This window comes from Stegastes partitus, unplaced genomic scaffold (assembly GCF_000690725.1).
Source record: "Stegastes partitus isolate 25-593 unplaced genomic scaffold, Stegastes_partitus-1.0.2 Scaffold1406, whole genome shotgun sequence".
Lineage (NCBI taxonomy): Eukaryota > Metazoa > Chordata > Actinopteri > Pomacentridae > Stegastes > Stegastes partitus.
This window is the reverse complement of record NW_007579137.1, coordinates 147,262-170,861: the sequence shown is the minus strand read 5'-3', so window position 1 is coordinate 170,861 and position 23,600 is coordinate 147,262. Positions and strand designations below refer to the sequence as shown.

General features: G+C 40.5%; 1 protein-coding gene across 1 annotated transcript in view; it reads right to left on the bottom strand.

Moving 5' to 3' along the window:
* Positions 1-23,600, bottom strand: part of sgsm2 (small G protein signaling modulator 2) — a 109,435-nt gene that overhangs the window by 26,742 nt on the left and 59,093 nt on the right. The window contains exons 3-5 of the mRNA XM_008299367.1: positions 16,730-16,898; positions 4,075-4,242; positions 2,614-2,681 (exon numbers count right to left, since the gene is read on the bottom strand). Of these exons, the coding sequence (XP_008297589.1) occupies positions 2,614-2,681; positions 4,075-4,242; positions 16,730-16,898 (405 nt within the window). The remainder of the gene's footprint in view (positions 1-2,613; positions 2,682-4,074; positions 4,243-16,729; positions 16,899-23,600) is intronic.

The following is a 23,600-nucleotide window of genomic DNA, read 5'->3' as shown; positions in this document are numbered from 1 at the left end:
TGTTGGCGAGTAGCTTCAACAGCAGATCAAGCTGTATTTGGTCCTGTACTGAATATTATGGCAGGAGGACAGTGGAGTCAAATTGAGCTTAAAGTGTGCGTCAACATGTTACCCAGAGCAACAGTGTGCCTCACTGATGTGTGTGTTTTTTTTAATATAATTTCTGAAGGGCTACAGCACAGAGGAATACAATCTACCAGGCTTTGGATACAAACAAGATTCTTGTTGGCAGGTTACATTTATTGTTGGTTTTGATCTCTTTGTTAGATTCGCTGACAATATAAAAAATACAGAGAATATCTTCCTGCTCATCAAATGGCAGGAATATTTGAATATTCTTCATACTATGGAATTCCAGTTTAAGTAAAACTGGTGTTCTGTAAGTATTCATAGGAATGCAGATAAGGATGTGAGACGAATATTTACACATATATCAGTGGTTTGAATGATCTTGACGTACAACACCAGATAACTTCATAGAGCTAGAATTTGAAAGATGGGGATCTCTGCATGTGTTAGTTTATAAAAATAAGAAGAATGTGTGAAAATGGACAAAATCAAGTAGAGAATTGTTTGATTTTTGTTTGAATCATGATGCAGCCACAACAGGAAGGGCACTACTTACGGCTAGACATAAGCAGTCTAGCAAATTTGAAATAGGAGTTGTTGGGCTTTAAAATCTTAAGTTGCACCAGACACAAAACAGAAACCAAAGTATTCTTCAGCATTAGTGTACAACTAATGTCTAGTCGTCTTTTGGTTTGGACATAGACACTGTCTGTCTGGTCCAGCTGTCCTCACTGTGCTGTACTACTCTGCGCACCTGTTACTGCTTTCATCATCAGTCCTCATCAGCTGCACCTCACTACCTCTTTAATCAGTGTGGATATAGAGGTTTTTCTCTCTCTGCCAATTTGTTTTACTGCTCAGGTTGTCTTCGTTGGTTTCGCCTGCTCAGCTCTTTGTGTCCTGTTGTCTGACTGCTTGTGTGTTTCTGTTTCTCTGATTATTAAATGTTGTCTGGGTTCTGCCTTCTGTCTGCTTTCAGCTCTTGTTGCCATACTGAGGAGGCTCCAAGGTGTACGCGCTAGAAAGCAGTCGTGTGAGCGGTTGACTGCAAATCAGTTTTCAATTTCATGTATTTATATTGCTCCAATTCACAACATATTCATTTCATAATAAGGTGAAGACCTTACAAATTGTAAACAGAGAACCCAACAAGCCAAAATTCCCTTTGGATTCCCTTTGAGCAAGCAGCCGGTGGAAAGGAACCAAAAAACCCCTCTTTAAGGGATGGGGAAAAAAACCTCAAACAGAACCAGGTTTAGGGGAGGCAACCATCTGCCTCAACCAGCTAGGGTGAGAGTGGGGATGAAGGGGGTGGGGCAGTTGTTGGGGTGGGGATAGCAGATGGAGAAAAGGCAAACAATGCATGACTTTGTGATTATTTTCATGATTGCCTTTTCTGGAACAGATTTTTGTCCATTCAAGTTTTACAGATTTTAAATAAATACAACAAAATGTGCCTAGACGATGTGGTTTTGTACTCCATTGCTGTAGTCTAACCTGACCCATTCACAAAAAAACATGGATGTAGCCTCTGGGTGTAAAAAATGAAACCAACAAGGAAGTACCTTTTACATGCATTGTTTCCAACAATGAGCAACTTGCAAAAGTTGCAAAAATAAGGTCAGATTGTATAGAAGTCTATGAGAAAATCAACCCTACTTCTCACTTTATTTGCTAAACCTGTGAACATTTTCCTAATAAGTTTATTGACATATAGCATGATTCTATTCACAATTTAAAAAACAAAACAAACAAAAAAAAAAACACTGTTCGCTCCTTACGCCAGGACCAAGGACCAAGATAGTGACGGCCAAATGCCAAACTCAAGGTTTCAAAGCAGTAGTGCAAAAACCAGTGGGTAGTGTCATGGCTACTTCTATCTTTTATATACAGATGGTTGTTACACAAAGGTTGTGCTTTAAAACTGTTTCCCCATAAAGAGAAAGCATATGAATTTCACATGTGCAAAAACATGGGTTTTACATGTAGTTCCATTTCCACATGGATATTTGTACTGGTTTCACATGGGTGAATGCAAGCTTCAGCTCTCCTTCACTTAAGTTTCCCTCTCCTGCCTTTGAGCTGTTGCACATGGAGAAACACATTACTAGTGCTGTTTCCCACTTGTGCTCTACATGGTACCACATGTTTCACATGTGCACCCATATGTTGTGACATGTGGTAACATGCTTTCCACATGTGGAAAAACATGTGAAAGTCATTGGATTTTTCTGTAAGGGTGGATAAGTGCAGGTACTTTCAAAAAATACTTGGCAGGTGACTGGATGAACCATTTGTCAGGGATTGTCTGTCATAACTCACACTTAAAATACACCCATAGCTGCCAGTAGTTCCTCATAGGATTCTGATTAGTCTGACCAACTATCAATTGACCACAAATTCACACCTTGAAGGCTGGTAAGACAGATTCTTGTGGAGTCAAGATCTCATGAATCTTGTGAGAATCCAGCTGCCCTGTGAATTAAACCGTCCTTGGATGATTTAGGAAAATTTGAAAGTTCAAGCTCAGTGTAATGTACTCACCTAGCAGGGCTGCCAAGATGGGCCCAAAGACTGAGTCATGCATCAGAGCTTCCCTCTCATAGTATTTACTGCAGTGATAAACACAGACAAGAGATAAAAACATTATCAAATGGCATCAGTCTGTACTGAGGAGTACTCTGAGATTGTGTGGTAGGTTAGAGAGAAATATCACCTCATCCTTGCATTTTACATTTCCTGTTCAACAATTCAAAGAACAGGCAAAAATGTAGTTAATGATGATATATATGTACACCTAGAGGCTGCATTGAATCCTGAAGCGTGTATCACAAAATGAGATTAGTGGGTTGGGCTGATGTCTTTTGCTGGCTCTCTTTTCACCCGGTTACATCACAATGTCAATCCATGTAGAACGGCTGCACTGTGTTAAAATTGAAACTTCTGCCACGTTAACAGGTTAAATAATGGCTCTAAGAGCGATAAGCTGACTGTGCTACGGCTCTTTTACACTAAGCAGGACTCCTGATTGTGCATATGTTTGAATCTACACTCTTTTTACTGCCACTGTTTTAGCTTAAATGAGATGATAATTAGAAATAAAGGTGTTGCTTTCGATTTTAAAAAATTTACTTTTTGGCACAACATATCTTGTGTTGTTTTTTTGTTTTTTTTGCCGTGACAAACCCTGAGTAACTAAAACATTATGAGCACGACTGCCAACATAACGATCTTTTTGTGCCACTGAAACAGCTTTTTTCACACCAGTCAGATGCTCCTGATAATGCAGATTGTAACTGGCACATGATTAAGAGCTTATAGCAGGATAGGAAACCCAGAGTTAACTGAGCCAGTTGATAACCAATTTTATTTGCCCAGGATTTCTCGTGTTAGCCTCAGTGAAGCTAGGTAATCTAGTAAGAACTACAATAAGTTCAGCTTGCTTTATATTACAGGCCACAGGTCTACTGAGGTTGCTGCTTGTTGGGAAATCTCTACCTGTGATAGACTTCTTCCTGTTGAACGCTTTCTCTTTATTTCTGAGGGCCTGACACAGACCCTGACATTTACTGTGGGCGCCTTACATCAGATTAGATGACCTACACTGCAGCTGTCTGAACATGATGTTAACTTTACTATATTTGCCCAGTTCTGGCAGGAGCAACAAGCAGAAAACAACAAACTACACAACTTGTGATTAACGTGGATTTTTCTCCATTTAACGTGTGCGATCCACATTGTCGTTTCTGTGAACCCCATCAGTACACTTCACGTCTGATGCTTTGATCAGTGAATCACCTTGCACAGCTTGATGAAGCACACTGTGGTTGTTAGCCAAACAGAGGACAGAACAAAGCAACCAGAGAGCGAACACGAGAGAAGAATGGAACACATAAATAGGGAATTCGAAGGGCCGCTCATCATTCAGATATAACAAAGCCTGGAGTGGAGAGCCGTGAGTCACTTCGTTGCAGCTGCGGAAGGCAAAGAATAAAGCAAAGTCACCTGGAGTTGTCCACGATGTACTGAACTATCTTATCCAGAACTTTCTCAAAGAGGGCCGTGCGGACCCAGATGTGTTTGATGGCCTGGGCAGAGAGGGGCTGAGGGGGGCGGCTGGTGGTGGAGGAGCCCTGTCTCCTCAGAGGTTCATGGCCCACACTCTGGGTTCTCCTGTAGGGCAGAAAGCACACATCGCTGCTATTACCAACTATTATCACAGAGGAGAGGTCATGGTGGACACTGCTATCAGCATGTAATCTCTTTAGACCATGGCTATTTTTGACCTAAATACCCAATTTCAATCAGTGACAGCTCCACAACTGTAAGTCCTAAATGAAACTTGAGCATTGGGCCCTATTGATAAGAGACCCTCCGGACAATTATAAAATCCAATACATCCTCTCTGTTATCATCATCACGCCATTTGAGAAACTGTAAAATGAGAGCAATAGGAACAGAAGTACAATCCTCCTACTTCCATTTTTGTGATAGCAGTACAAGATGGCCTCTCCCTTTAAGCCAGGGGTGTCCAATTCTGGTCCTCGAGGGCCACAGTCCTGCATGTTTTAGATGTTTCCCTTTTCCAACACACCTGATTCAAATGATCAGGATCGTTATCAGGCTTCTGCAGAGCTTGATGATGAGCTGATGGATTGAATCAAGAGGGAAACATCTAAAACATGCAGGACTGTGGCCCTCGAGGACCAGGATTGGACACCCCTGCTTTAAGCCATTTGAAGAGCTTTGGAGATAGGATCACCCACTGCAATTATGCCATGCCTGGTTCTTCTGGTACTGGTACCACCAGGTAGAAAGGGTTAACAGCAAAAATGAATCCAATGATAATACAATTCATACAGCAAAAAAAATGACATTACATGGTCAACATCATAAACTCATATATAAACCACTTTTTTTTTCAACATAGAAACACTGCAACAAAAAGAAAAATCCCTTGTGACCAAGATATGAAATGAGCAAGACAGAATCTGCAAAATTCCAAATGCTCGTGGTGCTTCCCGCTGCATCCTTATCTTAATTGGATTCTTTTCATGCATTGGGGTCCGTGGAGACCACAGCTCAATATAATGCAGCACGCCAACTTTAACTTTAACCTTAGTAGATAAACATAGATTTTGTTTGTGCAACAACGACTTTTGTAAGTGCTATAAAACTAGCTGCTGTATTGTACTGTATGACTTAAAACCACATGACATAAAGACCCACTTTGATCCTGTAAACAAGATATTTAAGATACAAAATAAAAGCTATGGTACAACTGGGGTGTTGGATTGGAAGAAGACTACAGCTAGACTCAAATAGGAGAAGAAAAGTCAAGATATCTCAGCATCTACAATGTCGATTTTGACCATTTCTTTCTATGTCTTGCAAGTCCCCCAGTTTCTGCAAGGGAAAAACTAAGTCACGGCAGTACCTCTTTATCCCCTACAGCACACATTACCGCAATTAAGCAGATCGTCTGATTAGATTTGATAGTTAATTATTGCATAAAATTGAATATTATTGCAGAAAACATTTTTCTTGAATCTATAACCACAGGGTGTATTCAGATATTGCTTACAGCGGCTTATTCGCTTAATGAAAACTCATTAAGTGTTAATGCCTAACGTAATATATGATTTCTGATTAACAGTAACAGACTGGAATTGATAGGATAATAAGAATATCTATACGATATTGTTTTCTTGAAATGTACAGCAGCTTATAGGTGTCATTTTGCAGAGTTTGTTAAATTATCTAAATGGAAGCAATGTGATAATAGTTAATAAATAGAAAGAAATTGTGTCTTTGACCATCAGGAGGCAGCGTTTAACAGTATAGCGAGTTATCACTTGCTGTAGCTCATTACAACTCATCAGTATTTATAACAGATGATCAGTTATTGTTGTTTTGTTTTCTTGTTGGTAAGTCTGTCTAATGTCAGACAAAAGGTGCCATTTTATGCTAGACATCTGCTGGCTGAAGCATTTCATGAATCCGGAGGCTGATAACTGACATCAGGCTGAGAAACGAGCACTTTCATCCCAGACTGAGTTTGATCACTGCCACTTCTACAGCAATCAGACAAAACCACTCACACACACCCACATCAATAAGCTAATGACAGTGCGTTTGTGTGTCTGTGCTGAGGAGGGCTTCGCCGCCACAGTCACGATGTTACCAATCCCCCAGCATGTGTGTGTGTGTGAAAGATGGGTATTAAGCTAAGTCACGATTTTTGCAGTCCCCTACCACTCTCAAGAAGTGTTTGTGTGTGTGTGTGTGTGTGTGTGTGTGTGTGTAGTGTAGTGTCAGTACTCTAGAGGACGGTGAGGAGCATCAGGATGATAAGACAGAATGCAAAAGAGATGGGATCTTGTATTATCTCTAAATAAACTGTGCAGTGAGCTGTAGTGTATGTGTTTAATGTTAAATGGCATTGGCTGCTTTTTCTACTGCCTTGACTGTATTTAATGTCTATACACTAATGTCTATTTCACTACTGACAGAGCTGAAGGAAAACACTATTAGTCTGTTAATTGGCCTGATGAACTCCGTCTAGTGTCTTCTCCAGGTAAAACGTCTAATGATCTCTCATTATCTTACACACTTTAAAGACACTTGTTTTCTAAACAGACATTTTAAACAGATCAAAAGCACTTTTTAAACGTTTTTATAAATTCTGTCTTTTCTGCAGCCATGGGGTAAAAGTATTTGAGTTGGTGGGTACTGATACTGGGTTTGTATTTGTGTCTATTTGGTACAAAATCAGCACAAATAAACACTAGCTTTTTGTATTTATTCCTCCATTATAAAGACACAAAAAAGTCTGTGTATAAAAGATGGATGTAGCCACTGTGATGTGAGCCACTGGTTTGTGACAACAAATGCAACAACTGAGCAATGGATCTGCAAGAGAACTCAGGGACACCACAGATAACCCCGGTAGCAATCTGTCAATCACAAGGCAGCCCCGCCCTCGAGCAATTTTACAATTTCATTCAGCAGACGCTTCTATCCAAAGTGACTTACATTTGAGAGTAGATCACATTCATACACCAATGGTGACAGAGCTGCCATGCAAGGTGCCTGCCTGCCATTGGGAGTAACTTTGGGTTCAGTGTCTTGTCCAAGAACTCTTCGACTGTGGAGGGACCAGAGATTGAACCGCCAACCTTGCAATTACTGGACAACCCGTTCTACCACCTGAACCACAGCAGAAATTAGCAGTTAGGACAATTAACGCATGGAGTCGCCCCCTGCTGGCCGAAGAGAGAATGCAGGTTTAAGATACCTCTGCATTGGCTGCGCTTTTTAGACAAGGACACTACATCTTTTTTCATATACAGTCCATCCTTAAAACATAAATGTCTGCCCATCTTAAACATTTTTCATTAGACTGTATGCAGGCAATATATTTGTAATTTTTAACTCTTCCCTCAAAATCCACTTATGTACTTGCTCTTAGGATTCAAATCATTTCATGTGTACTTCATCAGAAAAAGAAGTTTACTCAGCTGTTGAGTATTTGATGATCCAGGTCAGAGCACAACACTGAACTGTCAAGGTCAACCGTAAGCCAACAAGGAAATACGTCCTTAAAAGCGAATAATGCTTGGACTGACCATATCAAATTCAATGTCATCTTCATCTGCTGAAGAAGACTGTGTGATGTGATGAATGCTCCAGATAAAGAGAGTATTTGGTAGTGATGATTTGTTGTGAGAGCCAATCTACACCACCCAGCCTGCAAAAATATGTGTTTCTCAACCACCCAAACCTGACCCGGATTTAGGCAAAACAAAACAGTGACATTTCTAATCCTATAATTCTATTTTATCCAAATACCCTCCTTCTCCTACAACCACAATTGCCTTTTTCAACTGTGTATTGATGTAATGAGTAAATAAACCTTGAAATTTTATGCAGCGGTCTGAGTTTATTCAGGAAAGGTTTTTCTCACGTTTCTCGCAGTACACTATGAGCAGTGCCATTTTAAGTTACATGACCTCGCATTACAACTGTAGCAGCTGAGTGAGTGCAGTCGGTGCATGCTAATTTCATCTGTCACATTATCTGTTCCACTCCACTACAGTAAAAACTGTACAGACAAGTGATAGAAATACCAGAACCCTTGACCTCTACAATCAGAGGATCCTGGTGGCTCTGTATTGTTGTGGGGGGGCATTTTGGTGCCATGACTTGGGTCCATTTGTCTTCCTAAAGGTCACTGCAAATCAACACGAAGTTGTTCTAGGTGATCACCTCTGTCCTGTGATGAAACCTTTTTATCGTGATACCGCCATCCATAATGCACAAGGGGTCACCTAATGGTATGATAAGTCTGTAAATGCTGTAAAACATTCTGGCAGCACATGGTGGCCCACGATCTTATTAAGAACCTTTACGTTGGTTGGTAATTTATTTTGTCAGGCACCTGAATTTGCAGTCATGTCTTCGTATGTCTCACTTAGCGAGCACATTCTGTAAAACACAATGGTCTGGCTGCACCTCATTATCATCCTGATATAGGGGGGGAATGTTCTGGCTTGTTTATGTTTCTTTAAACCAATTACAATCATCTGGGGTGCAGCTAAGTGAAGGATGCGGCTTCGGTGTTCCGAATAGTGACAGGTGAAATTGTTGTGGTGGAACACTTGCATGCAGGGAGGTGAGCACTGTCATTAAAATAATGAATAATCCACCGTTAAAATAAAGAAGAAGAAAAAAGAGGTCGCTGTTGTTTCTTGTAGTGAAGTGGGGTTTGAAAACGGTAACATGCGGATAGTGGAAGGACAGGGCGAAACTGTCTGAAATGATGGCAGGCTTACATCCGCAGCCTCCATCTGGTGAGTCGGACTGTCTTTCTTAAAATATTTTGCGAAGGAGGTAGCTTGGTCTGGCTGTATTTTCAGTAGCATAGACGTATGATCACAGAAATATGAAAGGGATATTTTGAGAATACTAGGGATCGACAGACATGGATTTTTCAAGGCCGATACCGATGCAAATTATTGGTACTCAACAAAAACCAACTGCCGATATCTGAGCAAATACAAAATAAATATAATGTTTTAACAGCATGTGATAGCAGGAAGCTGTCATTCATAACCTAGCGTCTTCATTAATAAGGGTGACCATAATTGAGCAAAATAGAAATAGAAATAGGAGTAAAATAGAAATAGGAGTAATTAAATTAGGATGCTCTCCTCTGTTTATGTGGGATTGACTGAGATTATTCAGTTTGTCTCCTTTAGTCACGCTTGGCTGTTCTTCTCTGTTTTCTTAATCTTTAACTGTTCAGTCACTTTTATTCATCACCAAGGTCCACATCTTAAAGAATTAATAATTATTGTTTTTGAGACACTCTTTCAGGTTCATCTGTGGCTGCTTTCCAAGGTAGCCACTAGCCTTTAGCGTAGCCTTAGCCATGGTGAGAGCAACTAATTTCCTGGTTTGTGGCAACGGCAAAGAGATCCATGACTAATACGAGGCAGGAAGGGAGACTACAATCAGAGATATTAGCAAAGGGAATATTTATTACAGCAAATAGTAGGTGATGTCGCACAAGATCACACTGGACAAAACATTAAGACTCTAAGCCAGCTCTCAGAGTGAGAGAACCTCTTCAGCAGTATTGAGATGTATATAAGTCTGCCAAGTAAATTGTAAAATCTATGAAAGTGTGCAAACCAGTCATTATTTATTATTTATCTCCCCCCTGGAAAGAATGGTTGATTATCTGCCTGTGAAAAGAGAAAAACGAGAAAAGAGAATATTTTAAGTCAACTGAAGATTGCCAGGCTGATCCAGACTTTTTATCTGTTATAAAAATGTCAGCCGAACAATTCCTCGAAGGTTGCCAAGTGTGGCACAGTCACTCAAGGGGCATGACTGCATAAATGGATGTAGCACTTCTTCACTTGCTTCACATCTGCTGAATCCAATTTGCAGTTGACAATTTTTAAAACAGGTTCAGCGATATCAGCGCCACAGCTTTACTTGTCTTATTTCCAGTGTTGATGAGGCAGAAGCGAAAATGTCAGACACTGCTGGAGTTCCTCAGATCACACTGTGGCCTGCTGATAAAGTCATGGGGACTTATTGTATACCAAAATTCTTCCAGGTGTCTCTTCTCATTAAAGCCGAAAGTCCTTCATTTTGGCCTCACAGTTTGGAGCTCTTACTGACTAAATTTGAAAATATTTTTCAAGGTAGGAATTGAAAAAAAAAAAAAAAAAAGCCCAAATCTCAAGGGGTTTAATTTGACTGTATGACATGACCTCCGCCTCTGGCTCCTCCTAGTGGAGCATTTTTGGTGTTGCTTCTGGATTTTGCAACATGCCAGAGTGGCGGGGGACCAGGTGCTCTGAGTTGGCTCTGATCAGCCGATTGCTCCATCTGCCATCCACTCATCAAACCTGCATTCTCCATATAAGACGCCATCAAGCCACAAGTCGACGCCGGATCGTAGTAAAACCTAAGTTGGTTTTGTGCTCGCTCGTATACTCTGCTCGTTGTTCTGATTCTGCTCCTAGCTCTACTCTCCTGTGCTCGCTGTCTTCAGAGATCCACCATTCATTCCCTCCTCCTCACCGTTGGATTCCTCTGGCTCCAGCTCTCCATGTCCACTGTGACCCTCTGCTGAAGTCACCTGGTCCACCTCCGTCTCCTCCGACTCCCTAACCCTGGCTTCCAGTATTGTTGTTTTCCATTCTCTCGTCTACTCAACTAGTAGTATTTGTATTTGATTCGTATTCCTTGCGGTAAGTTTGCTTGTAATTCGTAATTATAGTTCGTCGTCCTCTGTGACTACATGGCCGATTAGAAGTCAAATAAATTCAAACAAGTCATTTTTCAACTCTTTTGGTTCTTGACACAAAAAGAATACAGACTACTTCACAAAAGAAGTCTGTCTGATAGAACATAATTTATTAGTTTGGTTTCTGGATACACGGATATTCAAATATTTCTTTGAGAACTTTGTCTTGCAACTGCTACACAAGGCGACTAATTTGTCTGAGCATTTAAATCACCACCACAAAGCTCCTTATGATGAGTGCAGAGCAAGATTCGAATGTCATCCGAAACAAAAAAACTATTTCAGAACATTTTTCCAGTCTTGCACCACATGAGAAAAGTTCAAAACGGCAGGAGAAATCACTGATGTGAAAACTTGATACCTTGTGGAAGACATTAACATGACAAAGAGGATTTTTTTTTTTAAAACATGATCCTGGTGCTTCACAAGTAGGATGTAATATCGTTGTCAATCTGACATTCCAGAGCTGTATGAAAAATGCAAGGCATGAGATGAAACAGAGCTGTCACAAATGGAGTATTATGCAGTCCTACATAAGTCTGACCCTTCATGTTATTCATAAGGATTTTCAAGAGAAAAGTTGCTGTTTATAAAATGCATCATACAAATGACAACCTTGCAAAGGAGATGAAAGAAGTGTTGGCTGCCTGGGACTTCGATGACATACAAGGCAGTGAACATGATGAAGGCTGCCACTCTGAACAAGCAGACCAGACTGCATCTTGCAAGTATTCTCATCCTGTTTAGTAACCTGATTTTTCATATCACAATACATATTACACAAAACCAGTCGCAACTTTGGTTGTTTTCAATATCTTGAAAGCTGAAGACAGATCAGTGACTATTTAAGAGCTTCACATTCCAAAATTGCTGCTTGCCAACACAAGTGCTGGTTTTAGTTGACTGATTATCCATCCATTATCTATACACCGCTTAATCCTCACTAGGGTCACAGGGGGGCTGGAATCTATCCCAGCCGACTTAGGGTGAAGGCAGGGGACACCCTGGACAGGTCACCAGTCTATCACACGGCTACACTTAGAGACAGACAACCAAGCACATTCATACCTACGGACAATTTAGAATCACCAATTAACCTCAACATGTTTTTGGACTGTGTGGGAGGAAGCCTGAGAACCAGGAGAGAACCCACTCTGCACGGGGAGAACATGCAAGATCCCAGGTGTCCTCACCAGGACGCAAACTGGCAACCTTCTTGCTGTAAGGCAACGGTGCTAACCACTGAGCCACCTTGCAGCCTGTTGAATGATCATAATAAATGTATTTGTGTCAACATAAAAATGAGGTCTGAAGACAAAAAAGTTTGATTTCCCCCACAGAGCAGCAGTCTTTGTCATCAATGCTGCCTAATTTTGCTCCTCTCAGTGAGTATGTTGGTTTGGAGTTGACTTGAGATGTAATGTTTAATGAGACATGGATGTAACACGACACCACTGCGTTTATATCATTCAGAAAAGAAATGCATTTCATTATTATTTCATTCTTCTAAGCATCTGTTCAGGTAAGAGTACAATCTATTTGTAATTACAGAAGGTTTGATCAAATGTGTAACTCTCCTCTCTGAAAACATCCCTGCCCACAGTGTGCAGTCTCTCCTCATCGCTGCGCTGTCATTGGTCTTTACAAATTTAAAATGTCAACAAATGTCAACATGTAGCTAACTGAATTGATTACAACGATTACAACCAGATTGCATTTTGAGCCTGACAAATGAATATGAACGCGAAAAGAAATATGTCAGGTTGGTCTATGAAGCCTCTGGATTTGCATGATATGAATTTCAATTTTTTGGGGCTGATGACACGATTTGTTCAGAGGAAGGGATCAGTTGACATTTTCTGTGGTTTTAACAACTATGCTGGCAGATGTGGAGTTTATTAAAGAAAAGGTACTTGATCTGTTGAGTGGTATAAAAGAACATTATACAAATATTATCAAATACATCAGGGTTTCTAAAAGACAGCATGAGTGAGGTGCAAAGGGTTCAGTGTCTATAAAGAATGAGTTCATGAGGAGTAGTCGTCCAAACATGTCTAAAGGCAAAAGAGCCTTTATTCAGAGGAAAAGTCTGGAGATACACAGAGGACTGAGGCTCTATGACTTTCCTTTTTTGTACAGCTTTTCCCTGAAGTAAATCACCTTGTTTATACTCAATTGTACACAAAATGGACAATATAAATAGTTGTGTTAGGAATTAAAAGCCTCAGAGAGAAGTTTTAGCAAAATGGTGAATTGACAGAAATATTTATTATATTTATATGTACATTTTTCTGTCTCATATGTGTGTATCTCTGTGTTTAATGCTGCTAACAACAATGTGAATTTCTCCACTGTGAGATAAATAAAGGCATATCTTATCTTAGAAATTGCAAAGACCAGAAAACACAAAAATTTACTCCAATAAGCTGAAACACCTTTCTGGAGGAGGTCAGAGTGTCCGATTCAGTAGACAGTTTAAAATCAAACCTTAAAACTATGTTTTTAGGTTTGCGTTTATGTAGTTTTTATGTATTTCAGTGTAATTTACTGGTGTCAGGCCTATTTCTGTATGTTTTATTTTCTTCTCTTTTCATGATGTAAAGCACTTTGAGTGGCACTTGCTGTATCAACTGTGCTATATAAATGAACTGTCGATGATGATGAAAGGATCATTAGTCTTAGCCATAAACCAGTCTCCTAAACACTGACTGATTTTCATAATTTAAAGGGTACTTGAGCATTTGCCTTTTTTGTGCTGAAGTGAACTGATCAGATGAACATTTCTGCTTCCTGCCTGTTGAACTGATCAGTGTTGTCACATCTGAGATCTCCACAATCGCTTGTGTGAATGGAACATTATTGCATTCCATTAAAGGCCAAAACAATAAAAATAAGAGCTCATTTATAATAAAGTGAAATTATTCTTGAAGGTGCATGAGATCAGGTCTACCGCTTGCACTGCGGAATAAGAAATGAAGGCTGGTGTTACGTTAGTCTTGCTCTTTAGCCTGTGTGTCAGGAAGAGAAGGAGAGGCACAGAGAGGAAAAGAGGGTGTTGTACTGGTAATTTATCACTGTGCTGTCTCTTGGTAAGTAACAGATTAAAAAACAGAGTTGGGGAAGAAAGGTTATAAAGGAATACATCACAAAGAGACAAGGAGCCGTGGCACTGTGTCCACACACACACACACACACACACACACACACACACACACACACACACGGACCATCCAGTCCTGCTCTGCTGTAATTACCATTCACTTCACAGCTGTAACTCTTTATTCCACTGTTGATGTCTGCTCATATTCTTTCTCTCTGTCTCTTGTTTCCCATCATGCTCTCCGATTCTTTCGCAGCCAGTGGCGTAAACCGCGTTCCCATGGCAACCATGGTAAATGAGAGATGGAGCCCTGAGGTAGGATGACAGGGAGGGGGGGGGGAGGGTGGTGGAAACATGTTTGTGTGTGTGTGTGTGTGTGCATGTGTGTGTGTGTGTTCTGAGCGTGCCTGAATGCATGTATGGATTCTGGCGGACGGGTGTGACTTGTGCAAACCAGATCTACACACAATAATAGGCTTTAATGTTGTGTGCAGTCTGTCTGGGGAAATAAAGGCCAACGAGATGTGACAGATGAACGGGAGACAGGGGCTGATATGAAGACAGAGAGCTGAGTGCACACCGTACCCAAACACGTTTAACTCCACTGATTTACATCACATAATGCAACCATGTCGCAATGACGTCTCGCTACACCTTCTGCCTGCGCTTTACTGTTTGTACATCAGTTATGTGTGTGTGTGCTCGATGCCCAAAGCTTTGTCTCCTCCATTTTTGTCTGCAGCCGTGGAGAGACATGAGGTAGCCATGTGGCTCAGTCTAATGGACAATTAATGGGCTTGCAAACAGCTCTGCTAGTACCTAAGTGCCTGCAGATAAAGCAGTTTATCATACTCTGTGTGTGCACATATACACACAGAAATGCGCAAGTCTACACACCTCATGGGCACATACACACCTAGACACAGGCCTGAGGCTTATCACAGTGTGTACACACACTGCTTAGCTTTAGTAAACACTCAACTGACCAGAGATTGTGTTGACTGGTGATGGAGTGTATCGGTAACTGTGGGTTTAACATGGCGATATTGACATGTTGTACAAGGAATGGCAAAAACGTAAATAAATCTGTCATGTAAATGAATGCAATCGGCAGAAAATAAATGCAACAGTGTTTCTCATGTGTCAAAGGGTAGTTCAGACCACTATATAATGCTCCTACATGCTACTATGTTGAGAGTTGTGGATTAGAACAGAAAATGATGCTGAGCCAGGTGCTGTTGCTACATGGGTGAAACGCTAGTGTAGCCCTGACAATAAATACATCAATAAAATGTGATAGACCAATCTGTGCTTAGGCTTTGTGTTAAAAGACAACGCCATTCTAAAACATTAGATATTTAATAATAGTCTTTCACAACTTAAGCCAAATAAAATGATTTAAAAAAAACTTAATTATTAATTTTGAATCTGTTTCAATTCAGAATGTATGAAGTTCATTAAAAGGCTCGTAGATTGTTTTGCACTGTCTTGTGCACAAAATCATGGGTAAAGATATGGCTGTTCTCTTGTCGTAATCACACTAATTTTGAAAATTTGTCTTGGAGAGAATTACTGTCATATTTACACAGCAGAGTCCTTACAATGGCATTAAACTGTCAAAGTTCAAAAATTTACAATGAATCAGCTTTAAAATAGGTTATGGGAATAATATTGTAAAGGATTAATGTAAAAATGTGTCAAAATAAAAGCAAATGTGCACATTTTAGTACTAACAAATGCATTACAGCGCTCAATTGAAACATTTAGTTGCTACAGTTTAGGGCAGGAATGCATGTCCATGTTCTCGTTTACAGACTTTTTTCCTCTGTGGAGGAAATCAGTCAATAAATCACACAACTCAGCAAGAGTCTTCCCTGTATTTATTCAAAAATTTGCAAGTGGTCTTTGAACCACACAGCAAAGGTCTCTGCAGCTAAGCGCAAAGAAAAAACATCAACATCTCTCTTTTATACTTGCGAGAGTAGGAGGAGGAGGCCCGCCCCACGTTTCCGCTGTAAACTTGCTATTTCTTATCTATCTCATGGCTTCTCGTGGACAAACAGGTTCAGGTCACCCTGAACTCTTACACAGAAAGAGCCCAATATCTTTTGCATGAAAGCAGAGAGGATGTGGATGGACAGTTACATTTTCTTATTCAAAGCTAAGTAAATGCACAAAATACAGTAATCACATTTCACAACACATAGCAGGAAATCCACAGGTTTTAATATAAATAATGTCTAAGTTCAATTTAAGTTTAACAGCATCCTGGCCTTTTGTATTCTGGCAGGACTTACTGAGGTACTCTCAAGGCAGACATGTTTATTCTACCAATTTCAACTGTACTTTAATCTTTCTGACCAGTCAAACTCTCTGCTAGGACTAAAGTCTGTAATCTTTACTGCAGTAGGACAAACTGCAGGGAGACCTTGCTAGATTACAGGTGTTCCTGTTATTGTGTCCACCCTGTATAAAAATGGATTATGCTTCATAAAGTGAACTAACTTAAATTACACGGGCAAACTCAGATTTTCAGGGAGGTTCAATAGTGTTAGTCTTTTTAATTATGAATTGAATAAAATTCCTGTTGAGAAATATTGGCTGCTTTAGGCTGACGTTAGGGGGCTAATTCTGCTCGAACCTTGAAACTCAAACAGCTTTGTGTGAATTCTGCACAGCAGTCAGAAAACACAACAAAGCAACAGGATGGGGGAAGGGACATCTGTGTGACCAACCTGGTGAGATCAGCCTGCTGCTGGAGCTGCTCTTGTACTTTACGGCAAACTTCGCCGGCGGTGTCGTAGACTTTACCAACTTTGGTAAACAGGGCTGCGATCTTGTCGCTGCGGAGAAACCCGGCTGCCCGTCTCTTCAACAGGTGACCCAGGCAGGCTTCAATGGCAGCTGGAGAGACAGGAGGACATGAGTCAGGTGTGTTCATATTGACAAAGACAGGAGAGGAGAGAAAGGGAAAGGAACATAGAGGAGAACCGAGAGTAGAAATATTCACAATATTTGAAAGTCAACTGGTTAAAACCAATTTAAAAGTCTGCAACCATTGACTGTGCGCATTAACAAAGAAAGGTGGGCGACATCTTCAATTTATCAGTAAGAAGAAGAAGAAGAAGAAGAAGAAGAAGAAGAAGTGCCCTCTTAAAGCAGTGATGTTCATTGTACTGTAAAACAAATGCTTAGAGCTTCATTGTCAATGGGGCTAAAAACTGAATATGCTTTAAGAGGCAAAAGAGGAAAGACGAGTAGAACCTCGAGGGTTTATAATCATCTATGTACATATGTATTAGGATAGCTTGGTGCTGCAAGACAGCACACCATTCAGTTATTATGAGGCTAGGTTGCTTATTCGGGGCATATGACAAAAAATCTTTGCAGGCTTTACAGGACTCTGCATTGTTGGGTGCACAGTGTGAATGCATTACAAATTCAATGTGGCATGCTGACTTCCTGCATAGGAAAATGATTCCTTGAGACTTCTAAAATTGTCTAAAAGAACTATGAATGCTATGCTAAAATTATTAACTGTTTTATGTTTCCTTCTTTAGTAATGATTTTGAATGGACAGAAGCGTCCATCTGTGCCATGCGATCCAGCAAAACTGAATGTAGCAAATGAATTTGCTTGTGCTAGCTGTTCGGCACAGACAAATGCTTAAGGCACCAAGATGCTGAAGCAGTGAAATGTAGTGACACTAGTACAGTATACATTGGAAGTGAGTACATGTTTGTACAATATCAGTAAAAAATCAACGGCTCAAAATTGCATCACCTCTCAATACCTGCATTATTTCTACAATGAACAACAGGTAGACACTCAATGCAACCAAAGTGAATATACCTATGATCACTGACAAAACTGAGTACACCCGTGGTTCTACAAACAGCCTAACTGCATGAATGTGGCACAAAATCAGCTGTATATACCACTGCTTTCTCAGTTGCCTGACTTGATCATAACGGACCACCTTTGGGGTATTTTAAAGAGAAAAGCAGAGCAAACAACCCTTCCACCAAACAACGGCTGAAAAAACAGTCTGAAGAATGGTAGAACATCTCTCCAGAGGTTTGTGAAACATTGGTATCGTCCATGCTGTGGAGGATTGAGTCATCATCAAAAAATAAAGGTAGATATATGACATTTTGAAACCAATCCAAAATTTGAATCTCCGTAATGACTTCTGTTGTGTGCTACTGTGGAGCCTGTGTTTTCAATATTCTATATCTAAACTGCACAGGGATTACTATTTTTTCTTGTAGAGTGAAATTGGAACGGATGATGTTTACTTGCATTTACATCTTCTTGGGCACCTCTAGCAATCAATTTTCATGGCTTTACAGCAGAGGTTCACAACCGAAACACCTAAGCCTATGGGGGTAAAAGAGCAAGCCTATTAATAAACCGAGAGAGTGGCTTCATACACTATGCAAACGGATTAATAAACCAAGAAACGGATTGCTAAATCTTGTGAATGGTAAATCACGCACACCGAGTTAATTCCTTACCTTCAACCAACCAAGAGGCTCCATAAATAGGCCTGTATTTGATCCTGAATACTAGAGTCACAACCGTTTGTATGAATATATATATATGAATACACTGCTACAGTCTACAAATTTTGATGCACTGCAAATAATGTTACACAAGGCCTGCGCAGGATACCTGTATTAGTTATTTAATCTTTACACGGTGTACCTAATGGTAGTGGATCTACTGGGCTTTAGTTAAAGCTCTTCCATACACAAGTGGGAGCAGGAATATCTCTATGATTGTACAGTGACAAATCCCAAAAAAAAGAGAGCAGCACATTCTCAGATATTGCCAAGACTGCCCCCTAGAGTACAGGAGGAACTGATGGAAAGCTTGTAAATGGAATAAGTCTTTCTAACTTCCTGTGTACATTTTGTTGTCATTGTTTTTATTGCAATCTGTCCAGTCATTACAAAGCTAAAATACCTTTATCTGAACTAAATGTTGGGAAGGTAGTAGTTCTGCAAATTAATAAACTTATAAAGGAAAGAGTAATTGTACGATATGAACATTCTGAAAGTGTGCAACATGAAATGTGTCATTTAGGTTCAAATGGGTTAAACCTTGTAGAAAAAGAACATTTTTGTAGGTTCAAAGCAAGTGTCCTCTCCATCTACTCAACTGTCAACATCCTGATGCGACTGATCTCTTCAATCCACCTACAGGCTTTCTCAGAGTTTTGCTAATGGACTTGTGTGTGGAGATAATGTTATTTGTGAACACTTTCCTGTATATCTCTTGTTCTGGGGTGGGGGGGAAATGACAAGCGCTTATTGAATCAGAAGTAACGCAGTCACCTGAAATGTGATTTCCAGAAGTGAGGTACAGTCGCTAGTCGCCTACAATGCTCTTTAATATTTAGAGCATTAGAGGTGGTTAACCTGAGTGCGGCATGTCCTTCACACTGCGGGTCTATATGTTGTCTGTTCATTACAGATAAAGCTAAGATCACACAAAACTTTAATGATCTCTGTGGGGGGTGTGGGGTGTTATTTGTTAACCTGTGCTCTGACACAAGTACAGTGCCCTCAGTGTTGTCCTCTCTCCAGGCCTTCATGATGAACTCGAGGTCAAGTGGCTCAAGCACTATCTATTTAGTGAGACCGGGCAGTTGCTTGATACCTCCTGGGACGAATTCTTGTGAAAAGTGGTTGTCCACACTTACAGGGTTGGCAGTTCAATCCCCTGCACCCCCACATGTCGAAGGGTCCCTGGGCAAGATACCGAACCCGAAGTTGCTCCCAATGGCAGGCAGGCAGGCACCTTGCATGGCAGCTCTGTCGCCATTGGTGTATGAATGTGTAAAAGAAACACATTGTAAAACACTTTGAGTACCACCAAGGTAGAAAGGCCCTATATACATGCAGACCATAAACCAGGGGTGTCCAGTCCTGGTCCTCGAGGGCCACAGTCCTGCATGTTTTAGCTGTTTCCCTCTTGTAACACACCAGACTCAAATGATCAGGATTGTTAACAGGCTTCTGCAGAGCTTGATGATGAGCAGATCATTTGAATCAGGTGTGTTGGAAGAGAGCAACAGCTAAAACATGCAGGACTGTGGCCCTCGAGGACCAGGATTGGACATCCCTGCCATATACCATATCAAGCAATATCACCTAAATGTCTAAGGTCTTCAAGATGTATCACGTCTACAAAATCTGATTATTTCTAATCTGACGAGTTGAGTATTTTTTATTGGACCTGTGGGCTGTGTCTATCTGTATGTCTGCAATGTGGTTTTGCACGGAAATGAAGTGTCCAAAGAACTGAAAAAAAAATGAAAAAAAGATTGTGAGAAAAATGGAAAAAGACACAGGAAGAGTCTGTCTCTAAGTGTGGCCCTGCGATAGACTGGTGAACTGTCCGGAGTATCCCCTGCCTTCACCCTGAGTCAGCTGGGATAGACTCCAGCCCCCCTGCGACCCTAGTCAGGATTAAGCGGTGTATAGATAATGGATGGATGGATGGACACAGGAAGATCGGTAGCCAGCTAAAAATCTATCACAACACAGCTGTAACAGTAATTAGGAGGTATAGCGCGAGCCACAGTAGCACTGATCAGACTCACAGCGGTCATCTGACAATGACACATGGACAGTGTGGAACTTGCTGGTCAGGACTGCTACAGGTAACGCATAGCCCCGGTAGTGAAGCGCTGAGGTGGCAGTGTTATGATATGGAGCCACATGAGTGCAAAGGGAGATGACACTGACACAAGACAACCCCTCCAGACCAAGCCGAGTTGCAAGTCCTCTTTTCCACAACTTCAAGTCTCAAACTAAAGGCTCTGTATTACACGCAAAACACCAAGTATGCAAAAGTACAAATGCATCGTTGTACACCAAGAGAACATTAGTATATTAGCTGCAGCAGACACACAGAAGTGGCCCAGAGAAATGCATTGACTCATATGCAGAAAATGAGGGAAAAATGGAGGTAAACAGTCTCATTGGAGCAGTGACCCATCCATTAGTCTGTCTCCCTCTGTCTGTAATTGCTGCATTAATGCAAAGCCATAACGAGCGTTTTTAGGGCTGATGGTGAAAGCAGCATTGTGCCGTGATTATTCAAGCAAATGCAAGCAGAGAATTTGTCTCATTCTCATGTCAGCATGTGATTTGAGATTTAATGGATGACATGTTTTAACAAGTGTTAATAGTGTGCTGAATTATTTGTTAGACAAAAATAAAGAAAGGACTACATTCATGCAAATGTTTTCTATGTAAACAGATATCAAACATTGTGAATGTCTTTATTAATTTTAGTTAAAAAGTCCATCTGTAGTATGGCATTCACAGCAGTGTGAGCTTTTGCGGCTGTCTGCTTGCTTTTCCTCTGTGAGGTGAATCCAGGGGATACTATTACAGTGGAATATAATGACCAACAACAACATAATTCTCTGTGATGCTGGGAAAACTAGTGCTTTATGGGAGCAATAGTCTGTTTTTATTGCTGCTTTTGGTGCCTTAGAAGGAGTGAGGTTTTAGCTCAAGAAGCTGTCTGTACAATACAGTCAAGGCACCTTCATTCTGGCAGATTAGCATGTTAACCTACGGTGAAGTATTGTTGGTAATACTTTTGCACTGTAAAACCTTCCTTTATCTCATTAGAAAGGGATAGTCGGGATTAGCTGCTGTAAAGTTTAAGCTGAAGTGAGGGTTTATAGGGAGCGTGTAATCGTCTTGGAGAGAACATTAATGCATGGTTGTTTCTGTGGAAACACAAAAATCGAGTAGAGCAGCTCTCCCATGGGAGAGGCCGCACCCTGCTTCTCTCATTCTGCTGCCTTCCCTCACGACCGGCCTGCTAATTCATGTTTTGGGTGTCTGTGGCTCTGATGAATCATCAAATCCTTTCTATTATGCGCATAATTGCCTTCATTCTGGGGCTGAGGAAGAAACATGCAGAAATAAATGCTTTAATTTTGACATACCCGGGACCACAAGAGCAGAGGCTCATTCCAGCATTGCTATAACATGCTCACAATACCGCATGTATTCATTTTAGCTTGGCACATTTGCCTAATTCCTACTTCCCACCTTTGCTAATGACTACACAGCAATCAGTCACAACACCAACACCACTGACAGGTGAAGTGGATAATATCATCCTATCTAATCTTATCATATTAAAATGGCAGCTGTCAAAAGTTGGGACATGTAGCATTTGGCAGTAAGTGAGCAGTCAGTTCTTGAAGTTGATGTGGTGAAAGCTGAAAAAATGGGCAGCTTAAGAATCTGAGCGACTTTGACAAAGGCCGGGTTATGAAACCTACACAACACAGTCAGGAATTCTCAACAATGGCAGATCTTGTGGCACATTCCTGGTATGTAGTGCTTCATACCTACCAAAAGTGCTCCAAGAAATTACAAGTGGTGAGATGGGGGTCCTTTGTTGATGGTAGACATAGAGCTCTGAAGACAATGGAAAGTGATTAGGCTTTTAGCTAGAGTGGTGCTAATAGTAGTGCCACATAAAAATGCTGAGGGTGGAGGGGTTGCCACTGTAATGATCTTCTGCTAGTTTAAAAAGAAAAGAAAAAAAAAGCTCACTTTTGTATGTTTGCTGATGACTCCATAGTCTATGTAGCTGATTCATCAGTTGATAAGCTGAATTAAACTAAAATCAGTGGAAGACTGGGTAACGAACAATAAAGTGGTGGTAAATGCTTGTAAAACAGAGTGAATTATACTACAAAGCTATCAAATAAAAAATTATTTTCGGTAAAAGTAAATTATTTTCACTAAAAGTAACTACTGTTTAACACTTTTTAGCATCAATTTTAACATGATCCACTCCTTTTCAGCCACCACTGTTTAAAGGAACATAAAGAAACTCAACACTACTGCAAACAAACAGCTAAGTAGCATTTTGGTGGGGTAATTGCTGTATAAATGCTTCCAACATTGTGGCCCCTTGCGTAGGCTACAGTGTAGATTATATACACTCAATGCAGGAGTATAAATGCATGTTGTAATCTTAGATATTTTATACACCATGCCAAGAAAATGTATTCATCAAATTAATGTGACCATTGTGCAGCCCTGCTTTATGCTATCTGCCATTTAGTATTTAGCAAATAGTATACAGTGGGTAAATACAGAAGCATGCAAAACATATTTGCATGAACAAAGACAATTAAATAACTCAGGCTTTAAAGCTAAATGGAGCTGCAGAGTTGATTTTAAACCAAATGGATTTTCACACCTCTAACAAGTTTCCAGTTTTTAAAAAAAAATATCACACTTTCCTGACCCTTAAACACTACTTGTTAGAAGTTTAGTTGAGTTTAGGAACTAAAATTACTTGATTAGGTACTAAAAAATATGTTTTGGTTAAAATACGACTCTTGTACAACCCTAACCCTGCATGTTTGAAATGTCTCCTCCCTTTTTTTTCGGTTACCGAGTCCTTCCCCATTTAATATATGACCGGTTGGCTGAAAACGATCAACGGTAAAAGAACAAAATAAACAGCAAAGACGTGATGATTAGAGGGCTGCAAGGTGGCTCTGTGGTTAGCACTGTTGCCTCGCAGCAAGAAGGTTGCCGGTCTGCGTCCAGG